The following is an 18,689-nucleotide window of genomic DNA, read 5'->3' as shown; positions in this document are numbered from 1 at the left end:
AGGCCCTGTGTTAAAGACTTTACACGTACACTTCATCAGCATCCTCACAATGACTCTGCTATTGGGACTATTAGCCCTCATTGTATAGGAAAACGAGGTTCTAATAGGTGAAGGCATAGGTCCACTGCCACAAAGTGGAGCTAGGAGTTGAACTTAAATCTGTTGGCCCCCAATTTCATGCTCCCACACCCAGATCTTCCACATCAAGCGCAAACATCATCATCAATACTAACAATAACAGTATAGTAACTAAGTGAGCAGTGTGCCAGGTGCTGTGCTAGGGGCTCCAACATGCACGAGCTGACTTCTCACTCCAACCCATAAAGATGATGTTATAGTCAGAAGATGATGCTATAGTCAGATTCTGACCCCCATTCTACAGAGGAGGAAACTGAGGTTCAAAGAAAGAAGTCACTCGTCCAGAGCCGCACAGAAGCGCCAGGACTGACTTTGGAACCCCGGATGCCATTCATCCCCACCTCATCCAGCCCAGTCCCACCAACGTCCCGGACCCGCGCCTCACCTGGCCCTCCGGGCCCGCGCCCACTCGCGCCGCCCGCCCAGTTTCCCGGCGGCGCCAACTGTCAGACCCTCCTCCCTCGGCCCGGCAGCCCGCCCCGGAAGCACCGCCCTCGCCGCCGGAAGCCGGGCTGACATGTCGCCCGCGGCCGCTCTAGCCCGCAGGAGAGCCACCAGCGAGAGCGCAGCCGTAACCCTCACGTGACCGCCTGCAGTCTCCCAGGCGCTTCCCTCCGCCCCGCGCTGGCGAGGAGCGCGGCCAATAAAGAAGGCAGTTGCCTGGCCCCCGCCAGCCGCAGTCCGTCCTGAGTGCGCCTGCGCGCGGCGGGGGCGGTCGGGCGGGGCTCCAGCCTAGAAGGTGCACGCAGGGCTGGGTCCCGGAGTGGGAGCCGTGGAGCGCAGGTAATGTGTGGTCTGGGGGTGCGGCGCCTCGGCTGCCCTCCTCGTGTTGTCCTTCGTCTATAATGTATCTCTCCTCTTACATCGTCCTCTGGCCTTTTATGTCGCCATTCCTCCCCTTATGTTGCATCTCGCTTAAATGGTTACCACTCCCCTTATGTCGCCATCACCCTCCTTAAGTCGCTATCAACCCTCTTAACAAGATTTCGTTCCCTTTAAGCCCTCATTGCCACCAAATGTCGCAACCGCCGCACTTTAAGTCGTCGCCTTCTCATGTCGCCTGCACCCCTCTTGTATTACTGTTACTCCTTTATGAAGTCTTCACTTCTCATGAATTGTCATCATACCCTCGTGTCACCTTCGCACTCCTCCTGTCACCATCTCCTTAAATCGAACTCATGCTTCCCGTATGTCATCCTCACCCCATATGTCTCCTTCCCTCCCTGTCACCTTTGCTCCTCTGGTGGTTACTGTCGGTGCCTAATGCATCTAGTTTTCCTCATAAGGAGCCACCCTGCTTTACATTTGTTTTTCTTCCCTTCATGTCTTCATCATTTCCCAGTGTCACCTCACATACTGGCCACCATACCGGGTACTACAGCTGTTACCCAGGGTGTGCCTTGACCACCTAATCAAACCTTTGCAATCTCAGCTTCCTTATTTGTAAAGTGCACCCAAGGACACCTATGTCAGGGATGAGTGTGAGGATTCAGTGAGCTTATTCTTGTGATATGCCCGGCTTGATGTGGCGATTTGGGCTAATATTATCAACCATCTCACCCTCATCCAGTCACCTTCATCACCTCCTCATTGTCACTCTCCCCCTTCCCCCTAGCTGCCCTCATCATTCCCGTGGTGTCATCACACTCCCCGTATCCTGACATGCTCTGCCATGGCCGCCAACCCACGCTGCCCCACGTCACGATCTCCATGTTGTCCCCACCTCTGCCACGTCACCACACCTGAGGGGGTGGCCCATCAGCCATCACGAACCTTGCTCACGTAAATACTTAATGCCTATCTCTTTATCTTGTTGGATTCAGTGAATCCCCACCCCCCAAACTGAGAGCATTTAGCCATGGCAGGAGTCAAGGAGGGCATGGTGAGGGGAAGACTATAGGTAGCTTAGGCCCAGCCTTCCCTTGAGTTGTAGAATTGGGGGTACAGAGAGATGAGGCAGGTCTCACCACACCTTAGTCAAACCTCAGCAACGCTGAATCCCCATGTGGAAAGGTAAGTATCTTAGTCACTCACCTTGCCTTAACATGGCAGTGGAGGATAGTCATTAGCCACGTGTGCTTGGGGCCTGGAACAGTCTGATTCCAATCTTGGTTCTAGCATTTAGTACTTAAACAGTTGCATGACCTTGGGCAGAGGTGGCTTAAGGTTCCTGTGCCTCAGTTGCTACATGTGCAACCTGGGAATGAAAACGCAAGTTCTTTATTCAGCAAATATTTATTAAGCATGATCTACATGTTCAACCCTGTGCTGGGCATTGGAGACACATCAGTGAACAAAACAGAGGTCCATAGGGGGACAGTATAGCTCAGTGGTAGAGCAGATGCTTAGCATGCATGAGGTCCTGGGTTCAATCCCTAGTACCTACTTTAAAAAATAAATAACCTAATTACCTCCCCCCCAAAACAAACAAAATTGTTTTAAAAAATTAAATATATATTAAAAAAAAGATCCCTTGCCTCATGGAGTTTACATTCTAGCCTGGGTAGGAGACAATAAGCAAACAGGTAAGTAGATCATATGATGTGTTAGAAGGGACGTGGGGAATGCAGAGGTTGTAGTTTTAAGTAGGGTGGTCAGGGAAGGTTTTCTGACATGGTGACATTTGAACAAAGACTTGAAGGAGGGGAGAGTGACATGGCTATCTGGGGGAAGAGCATTCTAGCAGAGAGAACAGCAGATGAAAAGGCCCTGTAGTAGGAGAATGCATGGAATATTTAAGGAATAGCAAGGAGGCCGGTGAGGGTGGAGAGGGGTGGGCGATGAGGTTAGAGGAGGGATGGGGCAGATCCTCTGGGGTCTCATGGGCTGTAGAGAAGACTTTGGCTTTATTCTGAGTATGGTGGGAGGATTTGGAGGAGAAAAGGGACATGATCTGATGTGACGTGATATGACCTGAAGCAGCAGCAGCAGCAGCAGCAGCTGGAGAACTTCTACCAAGAATGGATTGGCAAGAGCAGCCTGGTTGGAAGGAGAGCCAGAGTCCTCTTCTTAAAGCTGCCCTCATATATCCTTTATATTTGGAGAAAGCCTTAAACGTCCCTCTCAAAGATTCGGAAGGGGAGGGGATGTTCATAGAGGTTTTGAGAGACCAGAGCCACCACTGGGTTCAGCCACTATAGGGGAGGGAGGGAGGGTGCCACAAATCTACAGATGTTCAACAACAGAAGAGGCATCTTGTCTACACCCGGGACCCTAAGGCAGCTTGGGCTTAAATCCTGGCTCCGCCATTTCCTGGCTATGTCCCTTTGTGCCAGTGACTTAACCTCTCTGAGTCTTTAGTTCCTTTATCTGTTCAATGGGGCTAAAAAAATACTGTTGTGAGGATTGAATATATCAAGTGTTTTGAGCAGCGCCTCCTTCAATAAACATAAAGAGCCCTACCCTTTCTACCACATCCTGTCTTTTCACAGGCTCAGGCCTCCCTCAGGGTGGCAGGGAGAAGACATTCTGCCTTACTTTGTGTTCATGAAATGGTTCCACAGTGTAGCATCCTGAAACAGAACTGAGCTCTGGGTTCAAATTCCCAGCCAACAAATGACCTGAGCAGTGATTGTCCCTGAAAAACAGGGATAATGATGCTTGTTTGCCCCAGATGTGTTGTTATTTTTGAAGTAACATCAACCATTTTCAATTCTGATGCAACTCTTCCCTTCCCCTGTTTTATTTTTCTCCAAGGCATATACTGTATGTTTCACTCATTTATCTGTTGTCTCACTTCCTCAAAGGAATTTCTTCCTTCCCGGGGATTTTTTTTGTTTTTTTCTGTTTTGTGCTGTACCTCCATTTGCCAGACAGGGCTTGTCAGCAATAGTCACTGAATAAATACTAGTTGAAATGAATACATAAATGAATGGGCCACTGAGCATCTGCCATGTACTGTCCCTGCACTGCGTGTTACTGGGGACTCGGCAGTGACTGAGCCGGCCCTGCCCTCATGGGTTTCACAGTTCAGTGGGAGAAATGGACCCATTACCAGGCAGTGACAGCCCAGTGTGGTCAGAGCCAGGCTGGGGGCAGCATAGGCAGAGGGATCTGGGCTGGGATGCAGAAGCCCAGGAGACTGCCAGAGGCCAAAGAGAGTGCCTGTGTCAGCCAGGGGGTCAGGGAGGGCTTCCTAAAGGAGGTGGTACACAAGAGGATAGGAATGAGCAACATGAAGAGGAGAAAAAGCTATGCTAGGCAGGAGGCGCAGCTGTGAGTGGGTTTGGTGGTAAAAGTGTGGTTTCAGTTCAAGGAACCGAAAGATATTAAATATGGCCGGGCCATCAAGGATGGTAAGAGAATAAGCCCAACAGGTTATTAAGGGAAGATCATTTGGGGCCCTGGGAGCCGCAGTGAGGAGCTGAGACTTTATCCTGTGGATACTGGGGGGCCACAGGGAGGTTTTGAGCAGAGTCAGACTTGGATAGAGAGGAATTGGAAGGGTTGAGTGAAGCCTGGGGGCCAAGGGTGGTGACTGGAGTGAGGACTCAGGTGGGAGAGGCCAGACTGAAGCTGTGGATGGGAGAGAAAGAGGGTGGGTGGGAGAGACTTGGGGAAGCCAAATGGATAAGTTAGTTATGAGGCATCCAGGACAAGGCCCAGGACTCCAGGGGAGTCAGGGCTTTCTGGAGGAGGTAACACACAGGCTAAGACCTGAAGAATGGGTAGGACAGCTGTCCTTTAAATGGGGAGCTGTGGGGAGGAGCAGGTTTGGGAGAGATGCTAAGGGCAGTTGAAGACATGGGTATAAGGGGCTTAGGGATAGCCAGGGGGAGGTATCTAGGAGGCCATAGACTTCCAGAGCTGGAGTTTGGGGGAGAGGTGAGAGTCGGAGACAGCTTTGGAGTCAGAAAGGAGAACTGAAGCTGTAATGATGGGGCAGGTCTGCAGGGGCCTGTCCATATAGGGCCTAAGAGGACATGGTAAGATGGTTGCACTTTGTCCCAAAGGCAATGGGGAGCCACAGAGGGGTTTTAAGTAAGGGTGGGACAGCTTAGATTTTAGAGTTCCAATTTAGAAATTGTCACCATTCATGATGGAGTGTTTTTGTTATTTTTGTTTTTTACTTAATTAACTTTTTCAGACCAAGCATCTTCTCTTCCTCGAAAGGACATTTAGAAATAAAGGGGTCCTTTGAAATAAAGGTTCTACTGCTAAAAAGAAAACAAAGTTTACAAAACCAGTGCTCTGTTCTGTTTCCTGTAGACTTGACCACAGGCAATTGATTGTTCAGTCCAAAGGGGTCTGTGCAATCAAGTGAAAATCAGCTCCTTTAAACACAAGAACATTTCTGTTTTGGGCCATATGGAAGGTCCAAGGGTTTGTAAATGTTTCCTGAGGTGCGGCCTGTCCAGTGCTTCCTGTGTGCTGCAGCAGTTAATTGGCCCCACACCCTCCTTTGCACTCCAGATGGCTTAAATGAACCTTGAATTGACTTTGAATTTTACTGTCAGGCTGAGATGCCATTACCTGCACCTATCCTATTGCTCTGGGGTCAGAACACAAGCCACTTATCATTGTGTATGAATCAAGTGTCACTGGATCTGGAGAGACATCTAAGGAGGGCTTTCTGCTGCTTCATTTCTTCTGTTTTCAATAAACATTTATTGAGTGGTTACAATGTACTGGGGTGGGGTGGAGGAATAAATTAGACATAGACTTAGGTTTTCAAGGGACACATACAAGTCTATCTGTGATAGAAGTGTGTACAGGGTACTAGGGGACACACCTCACCTGCCAGCTTGTACCAGGCGTTTACTGTGCTACCTGCCTGCCGTGGATGGTTTCATTGACGCTTCCTTGCAAATGTGAGGTTGGTATTTTAGTTTCCCCATTGTTCTGAGAATGGAAGTGAGGCTCAGAGAAGGGAGCCTCTTCTCCCAGGAACACACAGAGCTGAGAGCTGAACCCAGGGCTTTGGGACTGCCAGACCCTCCCCCTTAAACCATTCAGAGATCCCCCAGCCACTGCTCCCCAGATGCTCCCCAGACGGGTGTAAGATGATCCTCCTTTTATAGATGAGGCCAGCAGGGCTCAAATAAGTAAAGCCCCATATGTGAGGTTACTCAGTAAGAAATTGACAGAGGTGGGATTTGAACCCAGGACTCTCCACTCCAAAGTGCTGCTGTGGAACAGGGGTCAAATATCCTACCCCCACCCCCACCAGAGGCAGAGTGTTCAGGGATCTGTGACCTAACACGTGTCTCAAAAGCCCAGTGGGTTTTGCTTCCTCCTTTTTCTGTGGACTGTGGTGTCACACCCCAAGTCAGCAGGGCACAAGCCAAGGGGACAGGGCATAAGGACCAGCCTGGATATTGCACTGGAGCCCTGGAGTGGGTTCCCAGGAACTGAGATGAGCAGAGAATGCCAGCCAGGCTCTGTGCGCGGCTGCCCGTGCCCACCTTCCATTTCATCCTGTCCACTCCCCCTAGGGAGCTGGGGTTGAGGGTGCTGGATACTTCTCCAGCTGAGGCCACAGTCCTTTTTGGAGACTGGGATGTTGGGGAGGGGGCCCCCAACTTTTAAAGATAGTAAGTGAAGGCCTATAATAAAAAGCAACCATCTTGCCTGGGCAAGGGTGGGGAGGATGGAGGCAGAGGGAACCATGCCTTTTTTTCTTTTGGGCTTATAGTATCCTTCACACAATCATCTATTGAGGACCTCCTGCATGCTCATTCTATGCACTTGATAGGTATTAATTCCTTTAGTTTGAAGGAGCCATTTGGATAGATTTTAGACATTTCAGATTTTACATATTCAAACACATAAAAATGTATTTACTATTTAAAAATATATATATTTCTGACCTTTTCCCCAAACTTAACTCCTCACTCTTCCCCAAATCAGCTGTTGGTGTCTCCATCCTTGCAGATGCTTAGATCAGAACCCTTGGAGGCCTCCTGGCCTCCTTTCTTCACTTGGAATCTGTGTCCAGTCTGATTAGAAATCCCATCAGCTCCACCTTCAGAATGCAACCCAGACTCTATCTACTCTTCTCCCCTTGGTTGCCCACCCCCTAGTCCTGTCCACCCTTTCTCCTCTGTCCTCTCGTGCCCCTGCACACATGCACACAGCCCCCAGTCTGTTCCTGACACAGCCAGGGGGAGCCTGCAAACGCTTGTGTTAGTTTCCGGGGGCTGCTGTAACAAAGTACCACAAACTGGGTGGCTCAGAAAGACAGATTTATTCTCTCACAGTTCTGGAGGCCAGAAATCCAAAATCAAGGTGTTAGCAGGGCCATGCTCCCTCCAGAGGCTTTAGAGGAGATTCTATTCCCTGCCTCTCCCAGATTCTGGTGGCTCCAGGCATACATGGGTTTGCAGCCGTGTCATTCCAATCTCTGCTTCCCTAGTCACATGGTCTTCACTTCTGCCTCTTTTATAGAAACTTGCCTTTGGATTTAGGGCCCACTCAGATAATCCAGAATAATCTCATCTCCATATCCTTGATTTAATTACGTCTTCAAAGACCCTTTTTCTAAATAAGGTCACATTTATAAGTGCCAGGAGTAATAATCACATCTGACATAACCTTTTTTGAGGCCACCACATTCCCTCCTCTGCTCAGAGCCTGCACGATGGCCCCTATCCTTCTTGCCACAGTCCAGGTAGCCCTACATGATCCGGTCCTGTCACCTCTCTGACTACCTCCTCTCTTTCCCTGCCCCCCACCTCACCATTCCACTACCAACACACTGGCTTCCTTGCTCTTTCCAGTCTTTATTAGGCATACTCCCGCCTGAGGGCCTTTGCATTGGCTGTTCCGCTGCTTAGATCATTCTTTCCTGAGAGTTTCATGTAGCTCCCTTCCTCCCCTCGAATTTTTTTCCTCAGGTATCCCCTTCTCAGTGAGGCCTTCCTTGACCTCCTTATTTAGAATTGCAAGCAATCCCAACCCTACCCTGACCCTTGTCCCTCTTCCCTGAGTCTCGGTAGCGTTCATTACCTTCTAACATTTAGTTGATTTCCTAACTTCTTTCTTTCTGTCTTACTTCATGTCTGTTTTGTTCACAGTGATAACCCGAGTACTTAAACAATACCTGCTGCACAGGTACTCAATAAATGTATGCAAAATGAATGAACAGCCTTGTGAAGAGTAGGCACTACTGTTACCATACCCATTTTACAGATGGGAAAGCCAAGGCACAGATGCATTGTCACTCCTCTGAGGTCAGTCACATACAGACTGAGGCTCATTAAAATCAGGCATCTGGCTCTGGAAGCCGCAGTTTTAACTGCCTCACCAGCGTAATCCAATCCACACCACCTCTCCAGTTCTAGCTTTCTTTTTAAATACCTTAAGTAGATTGCTTTGATAAAAATATAACAAGTCAAAATTAAACCCATCTTTACAGACCTGTCATCACTGCACAATTTGAGAGGCAAAAGGTCGCTAACAAATTGAATGAAATCCGTCTATTTTCTTCCTATTTTTGGTTTATTAGTGGCCATCCCAGTTCCCAGGAATCCTTGTGTCCAGTCCCAACCCTCACAGTTTTGTTTTTATCTTAGCTTCCCTAATGTTCCATCATCTGCTGTTCCAACTCTATATTCTTAAAACATTTTTCACCAAGGCTTTCACAAATAGATAAATAAAAGGCAGACTTGTTTTCCCACCCCACGCCCCCACCCCAACATTGCGGTCAGCCACATCTAAGACATCTTCTGCTTCCCTTGGTGACCTCTGGAGTTCCAGATAACCTCAGTCTGTTGCTATTTCTTGCTGGATCCATTTGACCCATCCTCATTTGGCGGGCTCCCTGCAATGAGAGAAGTGGACCTAGGGGGTATCTTCTGCCCTTGACAATCTGGGATCAGACGTTGCGGGGGGAGGGGTTTCCAAATTATCCTTTCAGATCTAGGCTGGATATTGCGGTAAGGGGAGAACCTAGCTCCCTTTTGGAATTTTCTTTTTTCCTTCTTTCTTTAAATCACGTTAATGCATGCGCGTGATTGATCCTTAAACGTGACAAAACCTGGGACGTGCAACACCTGTGTTCACTTTATAATTATTTTTTATCGTGCGCAGAGATGTTTTCTCTACTTTTCTGTAAGTCGTTTATATTTCACAAGTTTAAAAAAAGGAAAGCGGCGTACAATAAAAAGCAATCTTGACCCACTCCCAAATCCCGCTGCCAAGGCAACCACTTCTGACGCTGTTGCTTCTCTCAATAATAATCCTTTTCTGCATTTGTCTGTTGACTTCCTGCCTGGATGTGCGGAAGGGATCTTGCCCCTCTTTCACTGAGAGAGGTGGTTAGGGAGGAGTCCTCCAGTTTATTTCTCCAGCTGTGGCCTTAAACCCGGCTTCGGAGATGGGAGGTGGGAAACCCTCCTTATCCCTCCAGCGAGAGCCTGGATTTAAGAAACAAAAGTTCAAAAATCCCTATCAAAATGTCAGTTGGCTTTTTTTTTTTTTAAATCAAATACTGACTGCAATTCAAACAGACTCCAATGGAACACCCACCATCTCCTTCCCTGACCCGGCTCTTCCCCTCCCGTAGTGTGGGCTGTGTCCTCTAAACTGATTTTATCGCTACATCTCTACATCACGTTATTACGCCTTGATCATTCCATTGTATTTTATCATTTTTAAAATCATTAATCTTATTTATGTATTTATTTCTGACTAGTTAATACATGCCTATGGTACAAAAGTCCACAAGATTTGTGGACGAGAAAAGATGTGGGGTTTTCTCTCTTTACCTGTGGCCTCCCTAACCCACATGCGGGTCTCTAGAGTGGAGTGTAGCAAAGCCGATCGCTCAGCCATATACTCTCCCCCTTCCCCGGCCGGATTGGCTGGACCATATGTGGAGGGCCAGGCCCCCCTTCTGCCTGCAGTGAGCCCGGACTGGCAGGCTCACTGCGCAGACTCCCCGCTGCAGTGGGCGGAGCCCCCTCGGGCCCCGTCCCCTCCTCCCTCCCGCCCCTGCTCAGCCTGTTGGGGCAGAAGCTGGGGCCCCGTGGAGGTAGCAGCTGCCGCCTGCCGAGTAAGGCCGATGCCCCTTTGGGGTAGGGTAAGGGAGGATGACTGGGCGATGGGCTGAGGGCTGGAGCGGAGGCCCCGATGATCCTGGGCTCCTGGCCTGAGCTGTCTGGTGGGCACCTGAGAGTAGAGGCAGAGGAGCCACCTGGAAAATGACTTCTGGGTAATCCCAGGGCTGGAAAAAGCCAGGCACAAAGATTTGGGACTCTGCTAACCCAATCCGGAGCTGTCACTTTGGAAATTGTATAGGTTAGAGCTCAGAGAAGGGAAGGTGCTAATGGGGAGCAGTGTGGACGCTAATGAGGGGCAGGGTGGGCGCACTAAAGTAGGGCTGGGGGGCACTGCAGAGGGAAGGGAGGAAAGCAGAGGGGTTGGACCTTGAGGAATTTCGAAATCTCTGCTGACCAGCAGTCAGCTTCCTCCTTTAGGGGTGACAGGCACAGTGCCAGTGGCCCCCGTGATCACAGACAAGGCGACCCAATGAGTGTTGTGAGCCCAAGACTGATCTGCTTTCTATGATGTCCCCCAAAAGCCTAGAACACCCCCACACATTGCCAGCTTTTGTTCCCCCGCAGTTTGGAGACCCTGACACACCCACTTTCCCACCTGGGCTCTGCGAATCCTCTAGCTGCCTGGCAAGATGAAGCCTAAACTGATGTACCAGGAGGTAGGTGGATGGGGGACCTCGGGGGAGGGGCTGGGCCCAGTGGAGGGAGGGGGTCCTGCTGAACTGCCCTGTCACCCCCCTACCATCCTGATCCCCCAGCTGAAGGTGCCTGCTGAGGAGCCCGCCAACGAACTTCCCATGAATGAGATCGAGGCTTGGAAGGCTGCAGAGAAGGTAGGAGCCCACTGCCACCCTCACTCTGTCTCAGACATGGGCTGGGCTGCCCGCCTTGGGCTGACTGATCACCTCCTCCTCCCCACAGAAAGCCCGTTGGGTCCTGCTGGTCCTCATCCTGGCAGTTGTGGGCTTCGGTGCCCTGATGACTCAGCTGTTTCTATGGGAATACGGCGACTTGCATCTCTTCGGGCCCAATCAGCGCCCAGCCCCTTGCTATGACCCTTGCGAGTAAGTGGCAGCAGAGGGTGGGAGCAGGGAGCCTTGAATGGTGGGGGGAGGAGCACTGCCAAACTGAGGACCTGTCAACACGCAATAAGCAGGGCCTGCACCCAGTAGTCAAGACAGAGTGAGGAGATCACAGACTTCCAAGTAGACCATCGTCACAGGTTCTTCCCTCCATGCTCACCCGCTTCCCCCACACTGTTGCCATGGCAGCGACAGCATCATCTTTTGTCAGTGAACAGAAAGGCACACACAGACACACATGGCATCTTCCATCCACATCTGTGGACACACATGCACACACATGGACATCCACATACGCACCTCTGAAAAGACAAAGACACAGACATGCAGAGAATCTTGCGTATAGGCACACACAAATATACACAGTCTTCCATACTCCTTGGGGAGACAAGTGAGCACTCACATTCCAGCCCCCTATGGCTGATTCTGCCTCCCCCCACCCCCCAGAGCAGTGCTGGTGGAGAGCATTCCTGAGGGCCTAGACTTCCCCAATGCCTCCACGGGCAACCCATCCACCAGCCAGGCCTGGCTGGGCCTGCTCGCCGGTGCCCACAGCAGCCTGGACATCGCCTCCTTCTACTGGACCCTCACCAACAATGACACCCACACTCAGGAGCCCTCTGCCCAGCAGGTACCTGGCAACCTGGGCCCTGGCTGGCAGCAGGGGGTGGTGGGAGGCAATGGGGTAGGGGCAAAGGGGGTTCCCCTGAAGCTCAGGGGACAGGTGGGCATGTCTCACACAACAAGCTGGACACAGGTGTTTGGGAGCAACTGTCTTCACATGGCCCTCTGGATGGGGGTGTTTTGTCATGGTCATCTGGAGGCCTCTGAATGTCAGGGTGTGGGTTTGGTTACAAGGGATTAGGCTGACAGATATCACTTGCCCATAAGTCACCCCAGTCCTGTCACTCAAAGAAATGGAAATATGGAGTGAGTACCAGCCCAGTCTCAAGCCAGGCTGCCACTTCCCAGCTGTGTGACCTTGGGCAAGTCACCTCACCTCTCTGGCTTCAGTCTGCTCATCTGTAGAATGGGGCCAATACCTAGCACCCACCTCTTATAAGGATGAAACAAGCCAATCCCTGCAAATTATAGCACAGTGCCTGACAGAGCCAGCCCTTTATAAGCATTTGCTATTATAGCCTTGTTAGGGCCTGGAAACTTAAACATAATACTTCAGGATTTGAAAAGGAACAGCCTGGGTGGTTGGATAAGTCCTTCATTAAAAAGCACAGTGAATCTATCCCCTTTCCCTGCTGCCTCTCTTTGTCAGAGGTAGGCTTCAATTAATTAAAATTGTGGGGCTCTTTAAGCATTGCCTGAAAAAAATATAAACCAGTTAAAAATTATCTGAGTGCCCATACCTTGCTGGTTCCTACCGGAGTGGTTCAAAGCGCAAAGCACAGACACAGGAGGCAGACGGTCTGAGTTCAAATCCTGCTTCACTTTTGGTTTCGTCAATGCTCAGTTGCCTCATCTGCACCTTAAGATATACTCAGACCTGCCTCATCAGTGAGGGTGGTGAGAATTCAATGAGTTCAGATGTGAAGAAGCTTAGAAGCGGGGCCCGGCTCAGAGTTGAAACCCGGGAATCATTGGCTGTTACTATGATTGTTATTGGCATCAGCAAGCCTCACCCATATCTTCCCAGACCCCTAGTCTGCGCTGTGCCGCCAGCATCCTGTAATGGGCCCAGAAGCCCCGTGGTGTCAGGCATTGATGCTTCCAAGTCAGGATCTTGGGAAGGTCCTGTGAAGGGCAGGAGTAGCAGGGAGATTCTAGCAGGGTTCAGAGCAGCCAGTTATTAAAACAGATAAAGAAAGATTTTAATACCTTAACCTGCAAAGCCTTCCCTAAGTATACTGGCTAATATAAAGCCTGATCAGTCCTGGAAGCCAAATCTCAACACAACTCCATGGGGGTGTGGCATGGGATTGGAGAGCTGGCTGGTCCAGCCCCTCAGAGGCTCTCGCCTCCCTGCAGGGTGAGGAGGTCCTCCGGCAGCTACAGGCCCTGGCACCCCGGGGTGTGAAGGTCCGCATTACCGTGAGCAAGCCCAACGGGCCTCAGCCCCAGGCGGACCTGCAGGCGCTGCTGCAAAGCGGTGAGCTAGGGGACAGCTGGGGGTGGGCTGGGCCTGGGGCTGCTCAAGCCAGTCCCTGACCACCACCCCTGTCGGTTGCAGGTGCCCAGGTCCGCATGGTGGACATGCAGAAGCTGACCCATGGCGTCCTGCACACCAAGTTCTGGGTGGTGGACCAGACCCACTTCTACCTCGGCAGTGCCAACATGGACTGGCGCTCCCTGACCCAGGTCTGCCTGCACCCTACCCACCTGCCCTCCTAGGCTTCTGCCTGCCCCAGCCTCCAACTGCATCCCACTTTAACCCCAGAGTCCTCTCCATCTAGCCTCTGCAATGGCTTCCTTCCCACCTCCTGCCAGGCCTCACCAATCCAGTCCTCCGCTGCCCTCCCCCTGTTCATGGAAGCCCCTCAGTGGCAACTACCAGCCCGTCTACAGGCCATTCAAAGCTCTGCCCACCTATTTGACCTTCATTATTCCCTCCCTGAGTGCCTTCTCTAAGCCCAGCCCTGTTCTGATCCTGGAACATGGCAGTAACAGATGTACCTCTTGGAGCTCCCAGTACAGAGACAGGCTTCTCACAGGCAGTGTCCTCCCAGAAGGGTCAAGACTGGAATGGAGGAAGCCCAAGCACGGGGGTTTAGGGCCAGGTTGGGGGACCCAACCTGGGGTATCAAGGAAAGTCTCCCAGAGGAGGCGACAACTAATCTGATACCTAGAGGATCTGCAAGAATTAGCAGAAGACAGGAGAGGGGTACAGCTTAGGCAATGATTATTTGCTCAACAAATATTTCCCAAGCCCCTAATCTCACCAGCTCTGCAGAGTGCATGCTGAAGATACAGTTGTGGCTGAGACATCCCCGGTGCCTGTCCTCCTAGTCAGTCAATGGGGAGATAGGTTTGTCACCAGAAAGAGTGATGAGGGAAGCCCAAGGGACCCTGAGAGCCTCCAGGAATGCCTGACACAGTCTGGACAGTCAAGGCAGGATTCCTGGAGGAGGAAACTACCAGCTAAGACCTAAGACTGGGTAGGAAATCAGCAGAAGGTAGAAGCAACAGCATGTGCAAAGGTTCAGGCAACCTGGAGCTTCAGAATAACTGAATGATGGTCACCAAAACTGGACTCAAGACTTCAGTCTTGGTCAAGTTCATGTCTATACCAGGACTCTAGTTGGGAGAAAGGGGGAGCTAAGGGGCAGAAAGAGGGGAGACAGACAGATAGAGGGGTGAGGGACAGGAAGGGAGACCGGGGAGGGAGGGGGAGTATCTGCAAGTGTCCGTGCCACCTGTGAGTCCTGGGCCACCAGCCCCCTCAGCACTGTCCTCCCTCAGGTCAAGGAGCTGGGCGTGGTCATGTACAACTGCAGCTGCCTAGCTCGAGACCTGACCAAGATCTTCGAGGCCTACTGGTTCCTGGGCCAGGCGGGCAGCTCCATCCCATCAACCTGGCCCCGGCCTTATGACACCCGCTACAATCAAGAGACACCCATGGAAATCTGCCTCAACGGAACCCCTGCTCTGGCCTACCTGGCAGTGAGTCCGAGGGAAGAGGGACCTGTCACACCTCGGCCACATGCCCTCAGTCATGGCCTCCATCTAGCCCTGCTCAGTAATTTGGTGGGAATGGGAGGGTCCTGACCACTAGCCATCATTCCTGCCCACTCAGGGGCCTGGACTATGTCCCAACATCTCTAGGCCTTGGTCTCATCTAGGAAGTGGGTATCATAATATTTACAATCTTTTAGGACTAATGAGGAGAGTCCGTGCAGGGTTGAGCCCTTGGTGTAAGCTACCTATGGCTCTTTCCATTTAAATCAATTTAAATAAAAAGTGGATAAAACTTCAGTTCTCCAGTCACACTAGCCACATTTCAAGGGCTCAGTAGCCACACGCAGCAAGTGGCTGCCATATTGGGCGGGCAGATAGAGAACATTTCCATCACTGTGGAAAGTTCTATTGGACAATGCCGACCGTCGCCTGTGGCACTCTGGACAAGGCAGTGCTGTTTTAGCTGTTGATATTTTCACTAATTGGGGTGGCCAACCTGTGTCCCCTTCGGTTCTCCTGAGCAAGTCACCTGGCCAACCCCAGCATCATGGTGGAAGGCCACACTAAGGCACAGATGCAGGGATGACTCATTGGGGTCCTTTGCTCCAGTGGTCTCCCACGGGGGATGAAAGGTTCCCCCATTACCACTTCTGCTTTCAGAGCTTGAGTTTGCTCATCTTTCGTGAGGATGGAGGGAGCTACGTGAAGAGCCTGGTGTGGGTGGGCACGTGAGAAGTGCCATCAGGGTGAACTGTGAGCAAGTCAGGGACAAAAGTGACTAGAACGGAGCTCCTCAAACCTGAGCATGCATTAGAATCACCAGAACGGCTTGTTAAAACCCAGATTCCTGGGCCCCACCCCAGCACCTTGATTCCCTGTGCCATGTGCAGCAAGGCCCAAGAATCTGCGTTTCTAACAAGTTCCCAGGTGATGCTGTTGCTGCCAGATCAGGGACCTCATGTTGAGAATCGCTGGGTTAAAGCATAAGTTCTGGAACCAGACACCCTAGGTACAAATCCTGTCTCCATCTATCAGCTGTGCGATCTTAGACAAGTCACTTACCCTCTCTGCGCCTCCATTTTCTCACCTCTGTAAGGGACGTGCTAATTATCTCTCCCCTTCATGGAGGCTGAGCATTCAGTGAGACCCACAGGACCTGGCTCATGACGAGCTGTCTATAACTGGAGTCCACTGTGACGGCACCCCTGGCAGGACACGTGTCTTGACTGTCCCTTCATCCCCCAGAGTGCGCCTCCACCACTGTGTCCGAGTGGCCGCACCCCAGACTTGAAGGCCCTGCTCAACGTGGTGGATAATGCCCGGAGTTTCATCTACATCGCGGTCATGAACTACCTGCCCACCATGGAGTTCTCCCACCCGCGCAGGTACTGCTGGGCGCGTGAACAGGGCTTGGGGAAGGGAGCCACTGCAAGTGAAAGAGGAGCTGGGAGAAGGGGTGATGGGGCCCAGAAAGCAGGCAGGGGGCCAAGGCCAGAGGACAGACAGAGGGGGAACCATGGCAAGAGGCAGAGGAGACAGGTGACAGGGAGAGTGGGTCTGGATGCTTGAGATAGGGCAAAGGGGACAGAGAAAAGGATGAGAATATTGGGGGTGGGGTGGGGGACTGGAGTCTTAAGGCAGAGGATGCAGGATGTGGGATTTCTGGAGGTAGGGGCAGGAGTTTAAGCTGGAAATGTGATGAGGGGCTTGGGAGATGGGACTAAGTATTCAGGTTTGGGACGGGAAGTGGGGATGACTGGGCTCTGGGGGCTCAGAGCAGGTAGTCTGGAGTCAGCAGACAAGATGATGGGAAGATTGGGCTTGCAGCAGCAGGACTGGGAGCCAGAGATGGGGTGGTCTTGGAGCCTGGGGATTCCCAGGCCTGGCTCCCTAAAGCTGAGGTGAGGCCTCCTCCGTGGCCCGCACTCCCTTCCCTAAGGTTCTGGCCTGCCATTGACGATGGGCTGCGGCGGGCTGCCTACGAGCGGGGCGTCAAGGTGCGCCTGCTCATCAGCTGCTGGGGACACTCCGAGCCATCCATGAGGGCCTTTCTGCTGTCCCTGGCTGCCCTGCGTGACAACCACACCCACTCTGACATCCAGGTGGTAAGCACCTACCCTAGATCCACCCCTCAGCCCCTGTGCAGGGCAGTACTGAGGACACAGCTCTCGTGGTGCTCACCTGTCACCCAGAGTGGTCTATGCCTGGTTGGGGGGCACCACGGATCGGGGCCAGGATTGAGGGCGTGGGCAGAGGGGTCAGGGCCGGGTTTGGGGAGCCCAGGGGAAGCACCTGCCCAAGTTAAGGTGTCATGGAAGACTTTCTGGAAAAGGAGACATTGGATGTAAGACCTGGGGAAGGAAGACTTTCTGGAAAAGGAGCCATTCTAGAGGGAAGAGGTGGCATATGAGGCAACCAGGTCCTCCCCGTCAGTCGGTGTTTACTGAGCACCCACTCCACCTGGCCCTGTTCCTGCCCTCAAGGCCCCATGGGAAGCAGCCAAGTCCTCAGTCCTGAAGATCTGGTTCCACGCCCCCTAGACCCTGGGCTCTCTAACCCACCCTGCATCTCCCCCTTCCCCTCAGAAACTCTTTGTGGTCCCTGCGGACGAGGCCCAGGCTCGAATCCCTTATGCCCGTGTCAACCACAACAAGTACATGGTTACTGAACGTGCCACCTACATCGGTGAGTGTTCTGAGGGCCGCCGGGGAGACAGAAGGGGGTCCAGGCACCGCCAGAGGCCCTGACTCTCTGCCCCCACACCCCCGCCCCATAGGAACCTCCAACTGGTCCGGCAGCTACTTCACTGAGACGGCGGGCACCTCGCTGCTGGTGACGCAGAACGGGCGGGGCGGCCTGCGCAGCCAGCTGGAGGCGGTTTTCCTGAGGGACTGGGACTCCCCTTACAGCCATGACCTCGATACCTCAGCCGACAGCGTGGGCAACGCCTGTCGTCTGCTCTGAGGCCCGGTCCAGCGGACAGTCCCCGTCCCTGTGCCCCTGCTTCTGTCTGCCCCATTGTGGCTCTAACAGGCTCCCCCCCTGCTCTCCAACCTCTACCTCCGCCCCCACTGGCCTGACGCTGTGGCCCCAGAGGACCCAGCCGAGCTGGGGGAGGGGTTAGCCCCCGAAGAAGTGGGGGTGCATGCTGGGCCCGGCCCCCTGGCCCACCCCACTTTCAAGGGCAAAGAGGGCCCAAGGTCATAATAAGAAGTAAATAACTTATCTGTACAGCCTGTGCCTGACTGAGTGGTGTGAGGTAGGGTGTCTGGGTAGGGGACAGCTGGCATGGGCCTCTGGTGGGGACATCTTCCTGTGCACTGAGCCCTCAGCATGTGTCTGGTATGTGCTGAGCCCTCAGTAGGTGACCAGTGTGGACTGGCAAGTGCTGAGCCCTCGGCCTGTATGTGCTGAGCATGCGCGTGTGACCTCGTATAACCAGAATGAGGCAGCGTGTGCTGCACGCTCAGCATGTTCCCAGCCAGATGAGCACGTGCTGAGCCACTGCATTATCCCCAGGGTGGACTCGCATGTCTGGACACTAGAGCATGTACCGAGCGTGAAATGTACACCTGCCAAGTGAATTTACACTTCGCATGTCCCAAGCATGGATGAGTGCATGCCAAGCCTGTAACCTTTGGCAGACACAGGCCAACAGATGATGAGAATTTGGCGTCTGGCTAAACCTGGCACCTGCTGAACACCAAGAATGTTCTGAGGGTGGATTCTTGTGTGCCAGGCACTGAGCTTCTTTAGGGGATGGGTCAGTGCGCCAAGCACAGCCTCCAGCCTGAGCCACTGGCAGGCTGGGGGCAGCATTGGAGAGCAGGGCCTGGACCCC

General features: G+C 52.4%; 1 protein-coding gene across 4 annotated transcripts; it reads left to right on the top strand.

Annotated features, from left to right (window-relative positions):
* The first annotated feature begins 763 nt into the window (after positions 1–763).
* PLD3 (phospholipase D family member 3) lies at positions 764–18,079 on the top strand. 4 transcript variants are annotated; one of them, XM_010947256.3, is made up of 13 exons: positions 774–921; positions 1,754–1,920; positions 10,704–10,795; positions 10,895–10,969; positions 11,058–11,200; positions 11,666–11,849; positions 13,202–13,322; positions 13,404–13,531; positions 14,633–14,833; positions 16,094–16,233; positions 16,788–16,953; positions 17,434–17,533; positions 17,625–18,079. In XM_010947256.3, exons 3-13 carry the CDS (start codon positions 10,769–10,771, stop codon positions 17,810–17,812), a joined length of 1,473 nt encoding a protein of 490 aa, XP_010945558.1. In that variant the 5' UTR covers positions 774–921; positions 1,754–1,920; positions 10,704–10,768; the 3' UTR covers positions 17,813–18,079. The 4 variants fall into 4 exon arrangements, with proteins under 4 accessions (XP_010945556.1, XP_010945558.1, XP_010945557.1 ...); XM_010947254.2 differs by lacking the exon at positions 1,754–1,920 and having other exon boundaries at positions 764–921; XM_010947255.3 differs by lacking the exons at positions 774–921; positions 1,754–1,920 and adding an exon at positions 10,010–10,132.
* Positions 18,080–18,689: the final 610 nt, after the last annotated feature.

This window comes from Camelus bactrianus, chromosome 9 (assembly GCF_048773025.1).
Source record: "Camelus bactrianus isolate YW-2024 breed Bactrian camel chromosome 9, ASM4877302v1, whole genome shotgun sequence".
Taxonomy (NCBI): Eukaryota; Metazoa; Chordata; class Mammalia; order Artiodactyla; family Camelidae; genus Camelus; species Camelus bactrianus.
The sequence above is the reverse complement of the archived record's forward strand: the minus strand, read 5'-3'. Positions and strand labels throughout refer to the sequence as shown.